This window comes from Larus michahellis, chromosome 6 (assembly GCF_964199755.1).
Source record: "Larus michahellis chromosome 6, bLarMic1.1, whole genome shotgun sequence".
Classification (NCBI taxonomy): Eukaryota; Metazoa; Chordata; class Aves; order Charadriiformes; family Laridae; genus Larus; species Larus michahellis.
The window spans coordinates 73,290,531-73,312,329 of NC_133901.1; the positions used below are offsets into that span (position 1 = coordinate 73,290,531).

Here is a 21,799-nt window from a genome sequence, read left to right on the forward strand (position 1 = left end):
ATCCCCGAGTGCCTTACACAGCTTGCGGACAACACTCCTGACCATGAGGAGAAAACGCACCCGAGCGTCCCTCGCGGGGAGCGACGCCACCTCCCTTTGCGTCCCGGCGGGCAGCGTGCGTCAGCACAGAACGGGATTTAGTTTAGACTCAGGAAATCGTATTGTGAATATGTGTATTAAACCCTGTACTTATCTACTGTACATTTTATAAAAAGGAACTATTGTAAACTTATGCAAAATGTAAACCAGAAAAAATGTTTCCTTTTTTTTCCCAATGGCCAGTGTGCCGTGACTTGTGCTCTCTAATATAATCCTAACAACCATATCCTAAATACGTAATGTTTGGTTCAGTGCTGAAGCAGTAATTGACAGGCCTAAAATAGGGCTGGATCGATCAATTACAGAATTTTACACATATTTTTGTATTGTGATTCATATGATATCTATCAAGAGACTTTCTATTCATTTGTAAAATAAATAAATTATTGTAAACTTTTAATAAAAAGATCTGTTTTAAACCTTCAGATTAGATCAGTTGCTTTGGTTCTTTTCCCAGGTTGCAAAAAGGAAGCCTTTGATTAGTTATAGCAACTTTGCTGATTTTTTTTTTAATAATACCGTCATTCTTTAACCATTTTTTAAGTTCTACCTGAAAAATTGACTAAATCGCGAATAAAAAATATTCTTGCCAAGGCCCAGCGCCGCAGCTTACCTCCTCCCGAGCTGAGTGCTGACTTTTCTCGTTTTCCCACGGCTTAATCGCGGTGGGATCCCGCCCGTCCCGCACCCGCCGGGGGCAGCGGCCGCCAGCCGCGATGTGACAGCGGCTTCGCCCCGGGGCAGCGCCGGCGGAGACCGCTCCCCCCCGCAGCCACCGGCGCCGCGGGTGCCACCGGCGGGGCCGGGCGATGCCACCCCGGGCGGCGGGGGCCGGAGCTCCCGCGGGGCCGTGCACGGGTGGATGGTCACGGCCGCGGGCGGGGCGGGGGGGGGCGGCCGGTCCCTGCGCTGCTTTTAACGCGCTTTGCGGGGCTCGGCGGGGCCAGGCGGCGGCGGCGGCGCGGCGGGAGCGGAGCGGGGCGGCGGGGGGGAGTCATGGCGGGGGGGCGGGAGGCGGCCATGCCCGCCTGCTTCGCGGGGCTGGGCGCGGGCAGCCCGCGGCCGCGGCAGAAGCGCGGCGGGATGTTCTGCAGCGTGGAGGACGCCTTCGACAACAAGACGCTGGACTTCGCCTCGCTCGGCGCCCCCGGCCGCGGGACCCCCTCCTCCGCCGGCCCCGGCCCCGCCGCGCCGCCCCCGGCGCCCGCCCCCCCGGGAGAGCTGCCCGACGGCTGCCCGCAGGTAAGGGGCGGCTGCGGCGGGGGCAGGCACGGAGCCAACGGGCGGGGGGAGATACGGCCCGGCGCCCTCGGCCCCCCCGGCGGTACCGGCGGCCCGGGGCCGTCCTGGCCGAGACCCCGCGGGAGGGCGAGCGGGGGCCCCGTCCCGTCCCAGCCCGTGGCGCGTCCGGGAAGGGGGCCGGGGCCGGGCAGAGGCCGGCGGAGCGGCCGCTGGCAGGGGACGGTCCGAGGTGGGGGCGAGCGGCCACTTCTCCTTCGGGGGACGCAACTTCCACGTGCCCCCGCGCCCGCCGGCCCCTGTCCGCGGCGGCAGTGCCGGGGCGGGGGGGTGCGTGCCCCGTCCCGCCGCCGGTCCCGCAGGGACCACCCGAGCGGCCCCGCTCCGCTCCCGGCCCCGCTCCGCTCCCGGCCCCCCGGGCCCGCTTTGTCCGCGGCGCCGGGAGCGCGGCCCCGGGCGGGCGGGGGGCGCGCGCGCGGGCGGGGCCGTGCCGGCAGGGACACGCACAGAGGCAGGGGCTGGCAGAGGCGGGCGGAGCGCGGCGGGGACATGTCGCACCAGGGCAAGAAGAGCGTCCCCCGCATCACGGTGAGGGACTCCGCGGCGCGGCGCGGCGCGGGGGCGGGCGGCACCCCCGGCGGCTGCGGGCCCGGTGCCCGTCCGGCGGTGGTGGAGCGGGTCGGTGCCCGCCGCCCGCGGGGCCGGACGCCCGGGGAGCGCTGCGGGGGCTTTGTCCGCTCGTGGGGGTCGGGACCTGGCGGCCGGCGCTGCCGGAGCAGCCGTCCCTCCCGGGCAGGGGCTGCGGGAGGTGTTGGGGGGGGGCAGCCCCCGGCCCCGCCGCTCCCTTTGTTGGCCGCGGCCCGGCCCCGGCGCTTTGTCTGCGCGGGCGGGGGCGCAGCCGGGGTCCCGCCGGCCGGGGGACAAAGGCTGGCGCGACCCTCACCGCGGCCGCGGGGCCGCCCCGCCGCCGCCCCAACTTTCCTTTGGGCTCTGGGGCGGAAAACGTGTTTTGGGACCGCTTTTTCCGCGGAACGGGCTCGGCGAGGGGGGAAGCATCCGCCTGCCGTGTTCCCTGCCCCCCTGCCCGGCCTCTGCTCGCCCCGGTGGCCGCGGCCGCCTCCGCCCCCGGAGCGGCAGCCGCGCTCCCCCCGGGATCCGGGCAGCCGGCGCCCCCCCGCCGGGCGGGGGTGGGAGGGGATTCCCCTCGCGGTGCCAGCGCTCCGCGGCGGCGGTCGGGGAAAAGCTCCGCATCGCGATGCTTTTTTTTTCCGCTCGTTTTGCTGCCTCACGGCTGAGTTTCCTTCAAAACATCCCGGTGGCTCCGGGCGCTGCCGGGGCCGGTGCCCAGCCCGTTCCTCTGCAGCGGGAGCGGATTTGGGGCGTGCGGGGCTGAAGCTGGTGTGGCCCCGCTGGGATGGGGATGGGATGGGGTGGGCACGGGGAGAGGATGAGGATGGGGATGGGGAGAGGATGAGGATGGGAACGGGGAGAGGAAGAGGATGGGGGTGGGGTGAGGATGGGCCCCACAAGGGGAGGGGCCGTAGCGCTCTCCCATGGGGCAGAGGCTTGAACAGAGGCTTCTTTCGATTGATTTTATGGGACAAGAGAACAATAAAGATGCATTAAAACCCTTGATACTTCTAAAAAACAATTCTTTAATAATTGTGGGGGGTTTCGTATGCCAGTGCTCTCTTTAAAACAAGACTCCAAAATGTTTTCCAGGCTGTTTCGCATCAGCACGCGTTGTGTGTTGTGAGTCGGGCTGTACTGCCACGTGCTCTTCCGTCCCTCGCTTGTTTTTGTGCTAGGGCCATGCTCTTTGTGTTGCCCATTTTAGCCTTGGTAGTAATTTTTCCAGCAACACCAGAGAGGAGGGAAGGAATCCTCTTAAATTAGGCTGCGCTAACACATTGACACAGATGCTGCTGCTTTCTAATTTTTCTGGTTAAAGATTTTGCAAATCTGACAACTGTGCCAGTGTCTTGCTTTGAAGTGAAGAAAGTCCTTGAGGCATTATCTGCCTCAGACAAGCCTGTGAAAACTAACGAACGTCAGTAAATTACCAGGTTAATAAGATGCTCGTAAAAGTCTCAGTAGTGGGAGCCGATGGAGGAGGCAGGACACGGCCGAGCTGCAGGATGTCGTCTTACAAACCTTTTAAAACTGCTGAGAGCTTTGGTCAGCCCCTGGACCTGCTCTGGAGGGGCTCTTGGTGGGCTGTCGGGGGGTGATGTGCCCCCCGCGCGCTCCCCTCAGCCGGCTCCGCTCAGAGCTGCGCGGCCCAGAGCCCTGGAACGGGGGGACATTCTGGTACCCGGGGCTGGGCCGGGCGATGTCTGCCCCGGGCTCGTACCGCGCTTCCAGGGACCTCTGCGTTCCTCCCAGTGACTATTTTATATGGTTCCCTTTGTGAAATACAGCTGGGCTTTGATGTCAGATAGTTTGGACATTCAGCTAAACTTGCGTGGTTGAAGGGCAAAATATTAAGTCCTAGGCTTAATGAAAGCTCATAATGAGTCAAGTAGCATCCAAAAAAGTAATGTTTAAAAAACTGTGATTTTTTTCCCATTAGAGTGACCAGCTTCTGATCAAAGGAGGGAAAATTGTCAACGATGATCAGTCATTTTATGCAGACATTTATGTGGAAGATGGTTTAATAAAGTAAGTTAAAAATTTATATTTGGTAATGTAATTTCCAGGCATGATACAGTGCCGTGGGATTTGAACAAGGTTCCCTTCTGTCATTTTTCTCTTGGAAATATGTTTCGTTTTTGAAAAACAAGGACAGCTTTGTAGAATAGTGTCAAGAAGGAGCTCCATTAGTGTGCGTCTGTGGCTGGGAGGACGTACAGGCTGGCAGCCCGTGCTCCGCTGTAAGCTGGGCAGGGGACAGGTGAGGAGCCAGGTTTAGCGCTGCGAAGGCACACGAGCGGCACACGGTGCGGCACGGAGACCGCAGCGGCTCCTCCCTTCTGCGCAGGGTCCCTCGGGTGGTGGCCCGATGTGTCCCAGCGCTGAGGGGTGGGCTGGGAGCTGCTGGGCCGGGAGGGGTGGGTGGGAGCTGGGGGGGGCTGGGAGCTGCGGTGGGACCCCAGCTCCGCTCCTGCGCCCGACCGAGCGCCCTGCGTGCAGCTGCCCCCGGGGGGAGCCCGAGCAGTGCCCGTGGGTGCGCACCCACGAGCAGCGCTTAGGAGTAGTTGCTTTTGCATCCTCACTTAAAAGCCGTTGCCAATTAACAGGAGATCTTAATATTGTTTTCAGGCAAATTGGAGAAAACCTGATTGTTCCTGGTGGCGTAAAGACAATTGATGCCTACGGGCAGATGGTGATGCCGGGGGGGATCGACGTCCACACCAGACTGCAGATGCCCGTCATGGGCATGACCCCTGCCGACGGCTTCTTCCAAGGCACAAAAGCTGCCCTGGCAGGAGGAACCACCATGATCAGTAAGACGGAGCAGCCTCTGAACAGATTTCTAAAGTAGAACACTGTTTAGCAAAATACCCTGGGCCTTTTATCGTCGCAGAGATTATTTACCCTCATAGCAGAGAAACGTTCGTTTTTGCTGCAGTAATCAAAGCATTACAAAGCTAATTAAAATGCATTATGTACCTTTCAGAACCTCCTTCTGTTGCTACGCACATCTATTAAAAATATATAGTTGCTCCTGCTTCACCTCATAAGAGAGTAAAATAGAAGAAAACTTTGAACACCTTTTAATATGTTTTCAGTAGCTTTGCAGCTGTGTTTTTATATGAGTTTTTCAGCTCTTGGTGAGCACGGGTTCTGTTTTTGTGTTTAGTGTAAAATAATTTAGATTTCTGTTTTGTTCTTGTTCTGGTGCCGAGGCCCGCTGTAGCGTGTGGCTGAAGGACCAGCCTCAGCGAGTCCCGGCGTAGCTGGGTACCGACCCCGCGGCCCGTGCTGGGGGGAGCAGGAGCGATGCTGAGGGGGGCGGCGGGAGCTGGGGGGCGGTGGGTGACCGGCGGGTGACCGGCTGCCCGTGAGCGATGCCCGGGGGGGCTGTGCAAGGGTGTGCAAGGACACGCTGTGGCCACCGGCCGCTCTGGCGTGCTGTGCTGGGGGGGCTGTGTGAGAAAAAGGCACAAGAGTGGCAGTAACTTCGAGTTCCTTTGTGCCGTTTGTTGCGCTTTATCCGGGAAGTTTATTATCCTTCATCTTTAATCAATGCTGTAAACGTGAGTTAGTATTAAAGCGTCTCCTGTTCACAGCAGCGAAGGCTCGCACAGGAGTGAGGGTGGCCGCGGCGCTCCCCGGGTGTTTCTCCCGCGCTCTCCCTGCTAACCCCGCGGTGTTCCCGCAGTTGACCACGTCTGCCCGGAGCCGGGGACCAGCCTCCTGGCTGCCTACGAGCAGTGGCGCGGCAGCGCCGACAGCCAGGCCTGCTGCGATTACTCCCTGCACGTCGACGTCCCCCGCTGGCACGAGAGCCTGAAGGAGGAGCTGGAAGCCCTGGTGAAGGACAAGGGTAAGGACGGGAGGAGCGGTGTCTGGCAGTAACCACACAAACAACACCCGCTCCGTAATGCCTGCAGCACGGGCACGTAGCAAGTCGCCATAGGGTAAGCTTTGATAGTTATTGCTGCTCTGCCGTGCTCCCCTTACCCAGGGATAAAAAGCAGCGTGGGCAGCAGGGCGAGGGGGGGGTTCTGCCCCTCTGCTCCGCTCTGTGAGACCCCCTGCAGTGCTGCCTCCAGCGCTGGGGCACCAACAGCAGAAGGACACGGAGCTGTTGGAGCGGGGCCAGAGGAGGCCCCGGAGATGCTGGGAGGGCTGGAACCCCTCTGCTGTGGGGACAGGCTGAGAGAGCTGGGGGGGTTCAGCCTGGAGAAGAGAAGGCTCCGGGGAGACCTTCCAGCCCCTTCCAGTCCCTCAAGGGGCTCCAGGAAAGCTGGGGAGGGACTCTGGAGCAGGGAGGGGAGCCATGGGACCAGGGGGAAGGGTTTTACACTGACAGAGGGGAGACTGAGATGAGATGTGAGGCAGAAGTTGGCTGTGAGGGGGGTGAGCCCCTGGCCCAGGTTGCCCAGAGCAGCTGTGGCTGCCCCATCCCTGGAGGGGTTCAAGGCCAGGTTGGCCGGGGCTTGGAGCAACCTGGGCTGGTGGGAGGTGTCCCTGCCCAGGGCAGGGGGTGCCACTGGGTGGCCTTTAAGGTCCCTTCCAGCCCAAACCGTTCTGTGATTCTGTGATAAGGGGTGTGCACAGGGGACCGTGCACCTTCGCTGTTGAGGTGTGAACTACCCGTCCTTTGCCATCTAGGAGAAAGGTGTGGACAGGGCTATTGCCACCGGATTCCTGCCATAAGATCTCGTTCCTGTGCTCTCGCCTTCGGGCAGTGTACAGCCCAGTCATGGAAATGGATTTGGGAAACTAAAGGAATGGTATCGGGCACTCTCAGTCAGGCTGCCTGATGTGCAGAAAAGTGTTTAAATAAAAACGCTCAAGACGGAACTTGTAGAATGAAACCAACCTTTGGGCTTTCCATAGAGATTTTGTTGTAATTCCTGCACACCCTGAAGTGTTCGCGGGACGTGGCTTGCTGGAAACCAGGCCATGCATCAGGAATTCATGCATTTCATTAATACTTATTTCCATGTTCGGAACTACGTTTTGCTTTCAGATATGCTAATGTAGATCTAAATGACTTCAGTGTAATTTGCAGCCTTGCGAGCAAGGGCTTAATTGGTCAATTAACATAGAAATTTGCAGTGAATTTCCTATTAAAATGCAGAGTGGCTGCAGTAATGTAGCTATTCCAAGCTTATACCGGGTATTTTTCATATGCACGTTCCTATGAAATACAGTTTGTTTGTGATTTGATTGTGGTTGGGATTAGTTGCTGCCTCTATCCACATAAAACACAGCAGCAATTCTCCGGCTTCGACTCGGTGCTTCATCAGTCACCTTTTATCTTAGAAGTGAATGAGGGCTGTGCAATGCGGGATGCAAAGTACTGCGCATCCATTGCTCTGGGTTGATAACGGGCACTAAATAACACTGCTCTGATATTAAAGAGTTTCATCTTCTGCTGCAATTTCTAGTCTTAGCACTAATGCAGTAAATCAAACAGTTATCAGAAAGAAGCTGGGGATAAACCATAAATTGAAACCACCTCTGGGGGGAGAACTCAGCTTGGAGCAATGCATTTGATTCCGTGAGTTTGCAGCACGTTACCGAGTACCCAAATCACAAATGGAGCGCGGGTTGGTTGTTTTGGTTCCCGTGCATGCAAGGGTCGGGGTGAATTGTCGTTCACGGCCCCCGCGCTTTGGTGTTCAGTTCTTGTGGGGACAGTCCCCGTTTCAGCCCGTAGATTGCTTTGCTTTCAGTCTAACTCCAGCCTGCACAAAGCCCCCCTGGTTCGAACGCCCCCTGCTCAGCCCGTACCGAGCTCTCAATGGGACAATAAACGCACGTTTCATTTTCGTTTCTCAAGGTGTGAACTCCTTCCTGGTTTTTATGGCTTACAAAGACAAGCTCCAGTGCAGCGATGCCCAGGTAACGCAGCCAGCGTCCAGTGGGAGCCCTCCCCAGGCTCCGGGCGTGAGCTGCGACGTGTCTGACGTTGGGCAACCCGCTGTCTCTTGGCAGATGTATGAAATATTCTGCATTATCCGAGACCTGGGGGCCATTGCCCAAGTGCATGCGGAAAACGGAGACATCGTCGATGAGGTACAGTATTTATATGCCTTTAAATTACAGGTTGACCAGAGTACTTCGGTTTCAGGCAAAGTGCTGCCTTTAAGAGCTGGGCTGGATCGCTGGTGGGCGGTGGAGCGGTGCCAGCAGCTTCTGGCCTCAGCAGAGTCAGTGGGGGTGGGTGCAGCTGCGAGAGGAGCAGCATCCCGCTGTGACACGGGTTGCCTTGGGGAGAGGACAGCGAGCACTTCCCGGTGCCTGCTGTCCACGGGGCATCGTACAGTCATAGAATCAGAGTCACCTAGGTTGGACCTTTCACATCATCGAGTCCAACCATCAAAGTAACTCTGACAAAAACCACCACTAAACCATATCTCTAAGCCCCACGTCTGCCCATCCTTTAAATCCCTCCAGGGATGGCGACTCCACCACTGCCCTGGGCAGCCTCTTCCAACGCTTGACAACCCTTTCCACGAAGAAATTGTTCCCGATATCCATCCTAAACCTCCCCTGGCGCAACTGGAGACCATTTCCCCTTGTCCCATGGCCTGTTCCTTGGGAGAAGAGCCCAACCCCCCCGGCTGCCCCCTCCTTTCAGGGAGCTGTAGAGAGCGAGAAGGTCTCCCCTCAGCCCCCTTTTCTCCAGGCTGAACACCCCCAGCTCCCTCAGCCGCTCCTCACCAGACTTGTGCTCCAGACCCCTCACCAGCTCCGTTGCCCTTCTCTGGACACGCTCCGGCCCCTCGGGGTCTGTCTTGTGGTGAGGGGCCCAAAACTGGACACAGCCCTCGAGGTGGGGCCTCACCAGTGCCCCGTACAGGGGACCAGCACTGCCCCAGTCCTGCTGGCCACACTAAAATCACCCCTCTTGCTCGGAGACCTCCACCAAGAGCTGTGCTGGTGGCCTTGCAGCAGAGCAGCCATGGTCAGTGTGTGTGGGTGGGCACTGAGCCCCGCAGCGGGCGGGGGACTGCAGACCCCCTGTCCCTGCATCCTGCCCCTGCACCGGGGGGGACCCGCTCCCTGGGGTAAGCTGAGAACCCAGGCGCTGGGGGGACAGGGCTGACGGGAGCCCCTGGGGTCACTGTCTGCAGGCAGGAGAACACACAGGAGGGTCAGGGGCTCCTGCTGAAATCGGCAGCGTCCTCCCGATTCCTCACGCACTCTGGGTTCTGTCCCAGGACTCTTCACAGGGGCTCGTGGGTGGTTCCAGCACGTGCGCTTTGGGGCTGACTGGCTGCCCTAAGTGAGCCCTGGTCACACTGTCTGCACGCTCGAGAAAATGGAGAGGTCTAGAAAGTAACCTTTTGAAACAACGAACCTCACACTTGGCAATATTTATTTCCCAAAACTGCTCTCAGGAACTTCCTTGGTATTGCAGACTTTGCTCGTGTTCATTACTTTTTACCTTTGGAAAATAAAATCTTAGCTGCGTGCTGCAATCAGATGACGGAAGGCAGAATTAGACTCACAGTTCCTTTTGGCTTACGGTGACACGAGTGTTCAGGCTGGTGTGGGAGGAGAGTTTAAATGAAAGCGGGATCCCAGTCCTTCAGATGGGCTTCTTGGGACAAACAGGAGAAAGGCTAATTCCCAATTCCCACCTCCCCGGGATTTTATCTGAGAAACCTTTTCTTCAGCTGCCTGTGAAACATGGTGCGATCCCAAGCAGTTCGGTGTCTTCAGAAGTATTTCTTTAAGCTGTCAGCGTGATGACCTGGGGACAAACTCGGAGGATGTCTGCAACAGGAATACGGGGGATGGAAAAACAACCATCCTCTAAGAGCGGGAGCCTTTAAAGCCTGTGAGATCTGGTCCGTAGCGTTGGTTAATGTCCTTGCCTCTGCTGCAGCGGCTTACGGAGTGTCACAGGTATAAATGGTGTTGCCCGGTCACATTCATGAATTTCCATCGTCCTTCGGGTACTTCAGAAAAGGCGTTTTGTCCCCCGCATAGCTTCAGAGGGGCTGTTCGTGTCACTCACTGCTCTTCCGTTCGTTTTCCTCCACCCAGGAGCAGAAGAGGCTGCTGGAACTCGGGATTACAGGGCCAGAAGGGCACGTGCTCAGCCGCCCCGAGGAGGTAACATCTCCAGCCCTTCGTGGAGCTGCCGGGGGGTTCGGACCCACCGCTGCGGCGTTGGCCGAGGCGCCCGGGGATGTTTCTGCCCCAGTTCTGTGCCCGCAGGTGGAAGCGGAGGCGGTGTACCGCGCCATTACCATCGCCAAACAGGCCAACTGCCCCTTGTACGTCACCAAAGTGATGAGCAGAGGTGCAGCAGACATGTTAGCTCAAGCAAAGAGGAAAGGTAACGCGCCGTTTTGTGTTTGCATGCTAAACGAGCCCATTTAAATATGGCCAGGAATATCAGTCTAGCTGCAAGGTTTAAGAACTCGTTATCACCCACGTTCTCTCACATTTTAAGGGTGCTAAAACTCAGTGTAGGCTTTTCTTTGCGGAGTGTGCCAGAGCTAATTGCTCTCAGCTGGGAAGATTTGAGGAAATGTGCTTGAAACCTTGACACCTGGATCTCAGTAGCTGCCGCTGAAAAAAAGGAAATAATTCACTCGCAATCGTTTGTCATGAACTAAATGAAAAATGGGCCCGGAGCAAACTCCAACTTCAGACTGGGGTTAGAGTGGGGAGAGCTGGGAGCGATCCTGCGGGGAGCAGGAGGCCGTGCCCGGGGACGGGGGGTCCGCAGCCGCCTCTGCCCCCAGCCGGGTGCCTGCCAGGGGCGCTGGTTTGAGTTAGAGGAAGGCGAGGGGGTTTGTAGGTACAAACGTATGTTTGCTCTAAGGAGAAAACAGAGGGATTCAAAACCTGTTTTGCCAGCGTTTCCCAGTTGTACGAGATAATCTGAGGGATTAATGTGAATTTAAGTGGGTGAAATAGTGAGAACACTGAAGATGAGTGAAACCGTGCCGTGCCGTTAGCCGCGGAGTGTGCGCGCGGTGTGAGGAGGCTGCAGGACACGCGGCACGTTTGCCCTCACCCCCCGATTGCTCCGCAGGCACGGTTGTGTACGGCGAGCCCATCACCGCCAGCCTGGGCGCCGACGGCTCGCACTACTGGAGTAAAAACTGGGCCAAAGCTGCCGCCTTCGTCACGTCTCCCCCCATCAGCCCGGACCCCACCACGCCGGATCATCTCACCTCCCTCTTGTCCTGGTGAGTTCCGTGCCGGGGGGGATCCCTGAGCACATCCCTTGTGTTTGCATCCTGCCCACATTCATTCGGGTGCCGTTTCCAGCCCCAGGACCGCCTCCAGAGCGGGGCTGGACGGGGGTCGCAGCCCCCGACCTCCGTGGCACGACCCCCCCAGCTTTCCCCGGTGGGTAACAGCCTCTGCTTCCCCGGGCACCTCCCTCCCCCCATCCCTGGGCACTGGGGGTGCAGCAGCACAGCAGAGCTTGCACACAGTTCACCTTTCCCCTTCACATGATAATCAGAGTAGGAAAAATTACCAATCGGCACGCTTTTCTATACCAAAAGAATAAATCTTCAGTGTTTTGAGCAGGGTGACTCTTTCAAAAGGGTCTAAATTGTGCTTGGATGAAGCCAGGTGATAGTTACCGGGTTTTTCCTGTAAAAATCAGGCTCACGTTGCCCGGTTCCTCCTTCAGAAGGGGAGATGCAAATATTAAAATGTTGTTTTAAACAGTAAAAATAATGTCCAGCTTAGGAGAGAACATCAATAGTGCTTGTGAGGCTGCTGTTTACGTCTCTTAGATGATTCCAGTGCTTGATTCCTGCATAAATTAGTAGAGGGAGATGCCTCTGTGTACCCATAAAAGTGCCTTTTAACTTGACTTCTTTTGGCATTTATGGCTTGTAAGTCGCCCGCCTTTGCAGTCGTCTTGGTGAAACCCATCTGAACCGAACAGACCCAGCACGGAGCCCCCAAGTCAGCAGTGCCCCAGAGAGTTCTCTGGGTGTGGGTGGCTTTTGCCTGCACAGAGGAGCGGTGTCACCGGTGGGGAGGTGGTGGCAGTGCCAGGGCGGTGGTGGCAGTGCCGAGGAGGTGGTGGCAGTGCCGAGGAAGTGGTGGCAGTGCCAGGGCGGTGGTGGCAGTGCCGAGGAAGTGGTGGCAGTGCCGAGGAGGTGGTGGCAGTGCCAGGGCGGTGGTGGCAGTGCCAAGGAGGTGGTGGCAGTGCCGAGGAGGTGGTGGCAGTGCCGGGGAGGGTGTTTGCACCGCAGGTGCCTCCTCTGACCTCCTCCGCCGTGCTTTGCCTAGCGGGGACCTGCAGGTCACTGGCAGCGCTCACTGCACCTTCAGCACCGCGCAGAAGGCTGTGGGGAAGGACAACTTCACCCTCATCCCCGAGGGAACCAACGGCATCGAAGAGCGGATGGCGATAATCTGGGAAAAGTGTGTGGTAAGTACTGAGAGAACGCTGATTCCCTGCGGAGCTGTGGATGAAAGCGCATGTGAGCAGCGCTTGTGCTAGGTGATGTCAGTGTCCTCGTTAATGCAAACGAGCCAGGAGGTGTGACATTGTCTAGACTGTTACTTCAGAGGAGTTTGCTAATGAGAGAAAATGTGACACTCGAATGCCTTCAAAGTGTCTTCAAAGGCTTCGTTAGGGGGATCATCCACCCCACTCTCACTCGCAGGCGCAAGAGAAGGTCTCTCAAACACATTTTCCTGAGGGTAAGACGCGACGTTCCTCTGCCCTGGTGCTTGCAGGAGTGCTGGGGAGGCGGCTGGGGACAGGGTGTCTGTCCCTTGGTGGCCATGGCCGTGGCCGTGCCCGCCAGCCCCGGGCCCCACCGCTGGGGACAGGTTCCCACGGCACCTCCATGGCGTCTGGGCAGCGGAGCTCTGCTGCCGAGGGAGAGCCGTGGTACATGGGCATGACATCCCCCTGCACGGGACCACCCTTTCTGGCTGGGGGGACCGAGTCCCTGTCCCTGTGCGGGAGCACGCCGCCCTCCTAAGGCGCATCCCTGGGAGGCTCCAGCCGGCATCCCGCCGAGCAGGCACCTCTGTGCGGACTTCCAGGAGCTTGGGAACCAAGCCACCCTGAAGTCTCTAAGATAAATAGAATTTATCTTAAGATAATAAATAAAGATGATAATTAGCACTATTTAGGTTCACTTCCAGTCTTTCTTCATTGTAATTTCGTTAACCGTCTTTGGTGAGCGTGAGGCACCTGTGCAGGGCGTTGGAGCTTACCAGTGCAGGTCTTGTTTTTAGAGACTTTAAATTTCAGAGTCGAGGGAAAATGAAAACCTCTGTTGCATGATTTAACCGACAGGGACAAGGCTCAGCCCCCCATATGTCTCCTGCAGTTCCCCGTAATTGCGGCCCCGTCGCCGTGTGGATCCTCACGCAGGGTCCAGGCACGGGGACGGGGCTGCTGCCCGCGGCTGGGAGCAGGACGTGTCTCCGGGGACGGTCCTTCTCCTCCTCTGTTTCCCAGGTCCCCGGGAAGATGGACGAGAACGATTTCGTGGCAGTGACCAGCACCAATGCCGCCAAGATCTTCAACTGCTACCCCAGGAAGGGGCGCGTCGCCGTGGGCGCTGACGCAGACCTGGTTTTGTGGAACCCCAAGGCTACCAAAATCATCTCAGCAAAAACCCACAATCTGGTAAAATATTTTTAAATTATTTTCTTGAGCTGGTTTTAGAGTCAGACGAGAGCGGTAAAGCAGTGCATTTCTTCAGATCAGAAAGATCAGGTCGTTCAGCGAGGGAGGAGCCCTTCATGTGGGTAAAGCGATGAAGGACCATGCATTTCTTTTTTAACACACAAGTAAATGAAAATATCCTTTGGTTACTGTAAAGCTGGAGATTTGGGAAGGGGTAGGGTTGTAACTGAGTCGCAGAGTGACTGCTCTGAGACAGTCAGCCTCTGGTACACAAATTTTACGATCTTTTCTTTAAAAAAGAGGAACGGGTTATATTTTTGTCCAGGAAATTCACTTTTGCTTTTCAATAATTCTGCATTTTTTACTGTAAAGTTTATTTTTTGGGTAGTCTGTTAGTGATAGTAGTGGGAGCATTTGAAGAAAGCGGCACGATTTTGCACTTCCCACAAAACACACCTGACTTTGCAGACCCGTTTTGGTGGGAGACTTGCAGTGACTGGGAAGAAATGAGAAGAACTTCTGTCCCCGGATGGAGAACTTCGGCAGAGCTCTTCTGGGGCTTAGCGAGAATTGATTGTTCGCATACAGTCAAAGTACTTGCTCAGGGCAAGTACTGAGTGTTTGGGGGATTTAGTTTCTCCATACCAGTTTGCTTTAGTTCAGCCCATTAGAAGACCCACCTTATTTGAAATGTGCGGCGTTAGTTCAGTACGACTGAGAGTGCGCGAGGAGCAAGGTACAAAAACGGGGTTGTGTGTGGAGTTGGCCAGACCATCACTTCTCTTCTTCAGTCTCGGCCACGCTGGATATCTTGGTTTGTTCTTTCCAGAACGTGGAGTACAACATATTTGAAGGCACAGAGTGCCACGGCGTTCCCACCGTGGTCATAAGCCAGGGAAGAGTTGTTCTTGAAGATGGAAACCTCTTTGTCACCCAGGGGTCGGGTCGCTTCATTCCTCGAAAGACCTTCCCTGATTTTGTTTATAAAAGGATAAAGGCAAGAAACAGGGTAAGGAGAACTTTATTTGCAGTAATCCCGTGTTTTCCTGGCAATCTCTCTGCATTATTGTATTGCCGTCACTGTTACAGTGACCTTCCTGGTAGAAGGAACAGGAAATTCCAGAAACAGGAATATTATTATTTCTTCTTGGAAATTTGTAATGTTGTCATGTTAAGTGCTTTGGTGTGTGGCTTAGCACATTAATCATTAATGCCTATTTTACTGTTATAACTAATAATACTACTATTATGAGTATTATTTGCTTATTTTGAAGTTATGAAGCAAAAATATTTTGCTTTATAGCAAATCTGGTTTTGTTTGTTTTGCACTGAGGCCGAAGGGAGGAATTCCTCCGCTACCTGTGCTGGAAAAGTTTGTGTTGTTGTTGTATTCCCAGTGCCTGCTCTGCATCTCTCAAAGACTAATGGATGTAGCATTCGGTAGTTACTGGAAATGCAGTAAGATAAATCCTTCAGTGTGCTAGCTCAGCTTTATCAGGAGATACAAGGGCGTGCAAATATACGAAAAGCTTCTTAACAGCTCTGCCCTCCTCCCCTGTGCCGCGTGTTGTCGTAGAGATTTTTGTTATGCGCTGTAGGTGAAGGCAGAGCAGAAATCATTGACCCCAAATTACCTGCAGAGGCACCAGCAGCGCTGGCAGCTGCGGCAGGAACCCCCGGCTCCCAGCGGGACTCCTGGGGGTGCCTCGGAGCCAGGGCGGGATGGGGACGGGGATATGTCCCTGCCGGGTCCCTGCAGGATGGGAATGGGGATGGGGAGGGGGATGTGTCCCTGCCAGGTCCCTGCAGGATGGGGATGGGCTTGGATGGGACCTGCCAGGTCCCTGCAGGATGGGGATGGGGATGGGGCAGAGAGTCCCCGGGCTCCTTGTTCAGAGTCAGGCTGCATCTCTGTCGTTGTGGAAGCAGACACGCCGTGCCATATTTTTTATCAAAAAGGCTGGAGTTTGCTCAACACAAAGCTTGACGCGCGCTGAGCTGACACCGCTGCTGTGGCGGGGTGATGACCGTACGTCAGCCCCGGCGGGGAGGGGTGGGTTTGTTCAGTTAATGGGTTCGGGCAGGCGTGTTCAGCGCTCTGCAAACGGCCCGGCGGCCTGCCCGTGCCAGCTCTCCATCCGTGATTTAACCAGAGCTTTTGACAGGAGCTGCGGTCAAACAGAGCGCTGGAAAACACTGAGCAGGGTATTTTCTTTACAAGATACTCAGCATGATGAAGACAAAGGTCATGTAAGAGAAACGTTTCTACAGAAAATGCTATATATGTCTTGATAACCTATCAGTCTGTGCCTTTTGAATTTGAAACCCAGCACTTTTTGTCTTCAGAACAAGTCCCTTCTGACCCTGTGGTTGTCAAAGGCTGTCACTGCTTCGCCTGGGAGGAGAAACAGCCTTAAGCAAATCTGTGATGAAGCGCCGGTAATGAAGTCGCTAGGCTTTGGCTGCCCTGGCAGCCATGAGCGCCCAGGGCTGAGCTCATCCTCCCCGCAGGGGGACCTGGCGGTCACACCGGGTGACACCGGCTGGGGCACGCGCCCCTGGGATGTTGTCCTCAGGGGAGCACGGCCCCGCGCACGCCGGGCACCCCCCGGCCGCCTCTCAGAGCCCCTTTTCCTGGAGGACAGGACCTTTGTGGGGGTGCAGCACTACGTTCCTGCAGGGTCCGGGAGCATCCCCTGCCTGGCGTTGAGGGTGGGCAGAGCCACTCTCTGCCTGGGGGGCGTCTGGTCTGGTCTCTCTGGGGGTGCAGCCTCCCCAAAAGCCCTCCGTAAGGGGTTAAGCACGGACAGCGGGACAAAAAGTCATTACGCGTAGGTCGGGTCTGGTTCTTTTTCACCTCAGCTTAAATACATGCCTTACACCTCCGCTTTCTCCCCGCTGGCAGCTGGCCGAAGTCCACGGTGTCCCCAGAGGGCTGTACGACGGACCCGTCCACGAGGTCCTGGCGAGCGCCAAAGCCGTGGCCCCCACCCCGGCGTCCAGGATCGCGCCCTGTGCCGGCAAAGCCCAGGCTCCTGCCGTGCGCAACCTCCATCAGTCGGGGTTCAGCTTGTCTGGTAGGGCCTGGGGACATGAAAGTCGGGGGGCTGCAGGCGGCGGGGGGGCTGGCTTGCGCGGGGATCGCACAGTTCCGGGCGCATGTGAGCGGCAGGGCCAAGCTGAGGGATAGAAACTTAATTTTTGCTCAGTAAAAAGCAAGTCTTGCTGTTGCCGCAGCCTAAGGAATCTCTAGAACGTGTTAAGAGTGTCTGTGTAAATGCGCCGAGGAAGGTCTGTGTGAAGCCGGGGGGCTGCGAGCACTGGCCCCGCGCAGGGCAGAGGCTGCGGCTGTGGGAGCAGGACAGGGCTGAGGGTGACGGTGTCACCGCAGCCCTGCCCTGCTCCGCGGGGACGCTGCCGAGGCTGTCGGGGGGTCAGGACATCAGCCCCGGCTGCATCCCTGCGACTCGGGGGTTAGAAGTTGTTGGCTTTGTAGAGATCAGCCAAATAACTCCATTTTCAGGAACGAGTAAGATCATTCCTTAGCTCTTTCTGCGTAAGCAGGCAGCGGTTCAGCATCGCTCAGCTCAGCGTCCAGCAGCTTTGGGGACCTCAGAAAGCCAACGCTCTGCCCTAAAATGACTCTTGTAATGTTTTCTTAGCTGGTTGAAAGCAGATGGATCATACGCGGCTTCTCAATTCTGAAAGGGGGCCTACAGGAAAGATGGGGATGGACTTTTTAGCCAGGCCTGTTGTGATAGGGCAAGGGGCAATGACTTTAAACTAAAAGAGGGAAGATTTGGGCTACATCTAAGGAAGAAATGTTTCGTGCTGAGGGTGGTGAGCCCCTGGCCCAGGTTGCCCAGAGCAGCTGTGGCTGCCCCATCCCTGGAGGGGTTCAAGGCCAGGTTGGACGGGGCTTGGAGCAACCTGGGCTGGTGGGAGGTGTCCCTGCCCAGGGCAGGGTATGGCACTGGGTGGCCTTTAAGGTCCCTTCAATCCAAACCATTCTGTGATTCAATGATATATTGTTTAATAAATGTTCAAGGTCCCACTTTTTATTATATAGAAACTGTTTATTTACAGCAAAGCCATTTATAATGCTTTCCAGAAAGAAGCAATAAAAAATAAATACATTCAGGCAAATAAAGGCATTCCAAACTGTACTATGATAATATAGTGTCCAAAATGATATACAGCGAAAGCATTAGTATTTCCCAGGAAGGGAATGTTTTATGACTCGTGCATTTAGAACAGCGGGACACCTCCCTGGTGCCGACAGCACCCCCCATGCCTTTCCTCTCCCCCAGGCTCGCAGGCGGACGACCACATCGCCCGGCGCACGGCGCAGAAGATCATGGCCCCCCCGGGCGGCCGCTCCAACATCACCTCGCTGTCCTGAGGGGCAGTGGGGGCTGCGCGCTCCCCCCGCCCCACGGCGTGGCTGCTCTCCCCGCTGCCGGGGGCTGCTCGCGTCCTGCAGGGCCAGCCGGGAAGGGGACGGTGGGTTTCCTCAAGCTCAGGATGGACATCGAGCATTCGTCAGCTGCCCCAGCCCCTTCTTCTTGTAGGTAGAAAATAGAGTGACCCCCCCGAGAGGTAGCGCTCCCATCTCCGTTTCCCCCAGTCTGTTTCTGCAGTAGCCCCCTGGCCAGCCCTTCCCTCCTGCATGCGGGCGCCCCGGAATGCGCTGGGCTGCGTGCTCGGCCCAGCCGCCGGCCCCCTCCTGCCCGGGATGAAAATCAAGGTGCGTTTTGGCTGGAAAACGCTCCTTTCTAGTAGCATCCACTGCCCTGTTGAGTAGCGTCCACTGCCCTTTCTAGTCAAAGGACTTTTAACCGAGAAGCACTTCTGACTCCGTGTTTTTACTACAGTGGGTTACACCTCGCGTTTGCAGTGTCCCCCAGCAGATCTCTACACCGCGGAGATCTCTACTCCGTCCTGGCCCTGCGCCCGTGGCCAAGCACCGCTCTGTGGGACGGCAGCGGCCGTCGGTCACTGTGGTGGTCGCAGCCCCCGTGGGCAGGACGGGTGCTGGTGGCTCCTGGGACACCGAGCCGCGGCGGACGCGCCGGTGGGCTGCAGTCTTCCTCTTAGGCTTGTTTTTTAAAAGATTATTTATACAGTTTTTCAAGAACCGAGTGTAAGTCTTATAACCAATAACAAGGCTCATTTGAAGGCCAGTTGCATACGACAGACTCTTTTATAAAGGATATTATAGCCCGTTTATTATATTTAAAGGTATATACAGTAAAGGTGAACCTCTATGCCACAAAGCTATGCATGTACCTCTAACGGAATGGCTCGCCATTCGTTTTCTGTTCCTTGGCTTGAATAAAGTTTGTTGGAAATCGTAAAATAGTAGAATTGGTTGGTCCATCTGAGTCAATTCTTGTGTTTTCTTCCTTTGGGTTTTTATGCACGAAGGTTTGTAACGCCTGTTCATGACTTCCAGGTCACTGTACTCCCCTTTGACAATGAGAAGAGGCTTATTATTAACTGCGTAGGAATAATGGAGAATCTCACCCTTCTGCTTAGATCAGATTTGGGGTCACAAAAGCCTCTGGTTTGTAAATAAAGCTAAAATACCAGGAGGATGGTCAGATTTGGCCCCCTAGGTCCAGACTGCTTCGATGCCCGTGAGAGGCAGCTGCAGCCGGAGCTGCTGTACCTGGCGGTGTCTCCTCGGGCAATGGCAGACGCTCATTTCCAGCTCTGTCCGGGAGCAGGGAGCGAAAAGGGGAACAGAAGAGCTGTGGAAACAGGAGCAAGCATCTGCTCCATAGGTGAAAGCTGAAATTGTACTGCTCGGCAGCTCTGGATGCACTAACCCATGAGTTAAATATGAATGAATGCATTATTACCTGAATTCAAAAATTTAAACCAGGAAGGGATTTTTGTGTGTGTGTTTTTTTTCTTTTTTATTATCTCATCTGACCTATTATCTCATAGCTTAATGTAATGACTTGTAGTATCTTCTGCATCAAATACATATGGAAATGCATTTGTTCATCTACTTTATAATTAATTTTAAACAAAATATTTAATTTCATTGGTTGTTTTTTCTGGTTTGTTTTTTTCCTGCAATTGCAAGGAGACATTTATTTCTTTTCTTTCTAAATAGCATTTTAGAGTGATGGCAGTGGAAACTGCGTAAGGATGGGAAAGACAAAAGTTGCAGGCTGCTGGCAGTGACCTCTCCCAGCTGCCCAGACATCCACGGGGGGGCAGGGAACCCCCCAGCACCCCCAGCAGCTCAGTAGCACATAGCAAGGGGAGTTCTGTGCTCTCTGCCCTGGGAATATCCCTTTCTCCAACAGCCAGGCTCGTTGGTGAGAGGTGCCTCGGGACAGCGGGGACCCCGGCAGGAGCCAGAGACACTGTCCCCTCTCCCAGCATCGCCCTGAGAAGCGGTTTTGGTCCCTCCATCCAGCGCGCCAGCTGCGGGCTGAGATCCTGCTGCTCCGGTGCCCTCAAAGGGAGGCTCTCCCTCCTCCGTCAGGGAGCCATTCATCCATCCCTGAGGTGGGCCCGGGCAGCGCAGAGCCGGCGCCGCTGCGTGGCACGGGGCTGGGGGCATCTCTGCAGCTCTGCCGGAGCCCGGCGATGCCGAGCAGAGCCCTGGCAGAGGCAGCCGCCCGCTAATGCGGCCAGAGCCTCTGGGAAATGAAACCGCCGGGGGCACAAACACTCTCACTCTTTGGCCCTAATTTCTGTGGACAGCTTTCCTGCGGGCTCTGGGTCAGGCACACGCAGGCGAAGGTGGGGGGGAGACATGCCGTGCCCTTGGCCGAGGGCCGGTGCTGGCTCGGCGGCGTCAGCAGTGCGGCACCCACATTTGGCGTGGGGCTGGTCCTCGCCTTCCCCAGCAGAAGGGCAGTACTATTTAAAAACCAGTACAATTCAGAGACAACAATTGCCTGGTCCAAAGCAAAACACAATACGCAATGCAGCATATTGGGCTTAAAGGCGTGCACACTGACAGAAAATGGCATGGAGTAAAAATGGAGTGTGAGGGCACCCCGCAGCCAAGCCGCCTGGCACAGGGCAGCCAGCCGTGACAGACCTGCCATGGTGGTTTAAGCCCCTCAGCTTTTTCAGCCCCTGTAATTTAAGGGGGTGGGAACTGCGGGGAGTCCTGGTGGACAACAAGTTGCCCACGAGCCAGCCAGGTGCCCTTGTGGCCAAGAAGGCCAATGGTCTCCTGAGGGGCACTGAGAAGAGCGTGGCCAGCAGGGGGAGGGAGGCCATCCTCGCCCTCGGCTCTGCCCTGGGGAGGCCACAGCTGGAGCACTGGGTCCAGTGCTGGGCTCCCCGCTTCAAGAGGGACAGGGAACTGCTGGAGAGAGTCCAGGCTGCGGAGATGCTGGGGGACCGGAGCATCTCTGTGCTGAGGAAAGGCCGAGAGCCCTGGGGCTGTTCCGCTGGAGAAGAGCAGGCTGAGGGGGGATCTCATCAATGCTCAGCAAGAGCTAAAGGGCGGGGGGCAAGAGCATGGGGCCAGACTCTTCTCAGTGGTGCCCGGGGACAGGACGAGGGGCAACGGGCACAAACTGGAACACGGGAAACTCCATCTCAACATGAGGAGAAAGTGAGGGTGGCAGAGCCCTGGCACAGGCTGCCCAGAGAGGTGTGGAGTCTCCGTCTCTGGAGACATCCCAAACCCGCCTGGACGCGTTCCTGTGCAACTGCTCTGGGTGACCCTGCTCTGGCAGGGGTTGGACTGGGTGAGCTCCAGAGGGCCCTGCCAGCCCCGGCCAGCCTGGGATTCTGTAACTATCCTCACCCCGTTACCTTTGCCTTCTGCCCCTTGTGCAAGGGATGAGTGACCCAGCTCGCTAGGTGCCCTGGGCCCTCTGGGGACACCCATGAGGGGTCACACCGTGCACAGCCCTGTTGGGGCCAGGGCACGGGGCTGCCAACCACCAGCAAAGGGGCCTGCAGAGAAAGGCAAGGCTCATATATCGATTTGTCTCGTTCCTTTACCACTTCTTTTGAAGTCAGGAAGAGCCTTTGTAGATGCTTTCTACACTGAGATAAAGCAAGCCAGCACATTGCGCCAACAACCATAATGAATAATTCCAAGTACTGATGAGGGATGAAAGAGAAAAAGCAGAGACCTCCTGACGTTCCCCAGGGCCGTTTTTATTGAGTTTAAGACACAAAATCCAGGGTTGCAGTGAAATACTAAAATGCCAGTGCCTC

At 56.3% G+C, this 21,799-nt stretch overlaps 1 protein-coding gene across 2 annotated transcripts; it reads left to right on the forward strand.

The window, feature by feature from the left end:
* Positions 1 to 1,095: 1,095 nt before the first annotated feature.
* On the forward strand, positions 1,096 to 18,971 carry DPYSL4 (dihydropyrimidinase like 4). 2 transcript variants are annotated; one of them, XM_074591948.1, is made up of 14 exons: positions 1,096 to 1,341; positions 3,911 to 3,999; positions 4,600 to 4,784; positions 5,663 to 5,827; positions 7,796 to 7,857; positions 7,951 to 8,031; positions 10,012 to 10,080; positions 10,186 to 10,306; positions 11,012 to 11,168; positions 12,235 to 12,376; positions 13,424 to 13,594; positions 14,424 to 14,603; positions 16,500 to 16,671; positions 17,905 to 18,971. In XM_074591948.1, the coding sequence occupies exons 1-14, from the start codon at positions 1,096 to 1,098 to the stop codon at positions 17,994 to 17,996; spliced, it is 1,932 nt and encodes a 643-aa protein (XP_074448049.1). In that variant the 3' UTR covers positions 17,997 to 18,971. The 2 variants fall into 2 exon arrangements, with proteins under 2 accessions (XP_074448049.1, XP_074448050.1); XM_074591949.1 differs by lacking the exon at positions 1,096 to 1,341 and adding an exon at positions 1,816 to 1,926.
* The last annotated feature ends 2,828 nt before the right edge of the window (positions 18,972 to 21,799 follow it).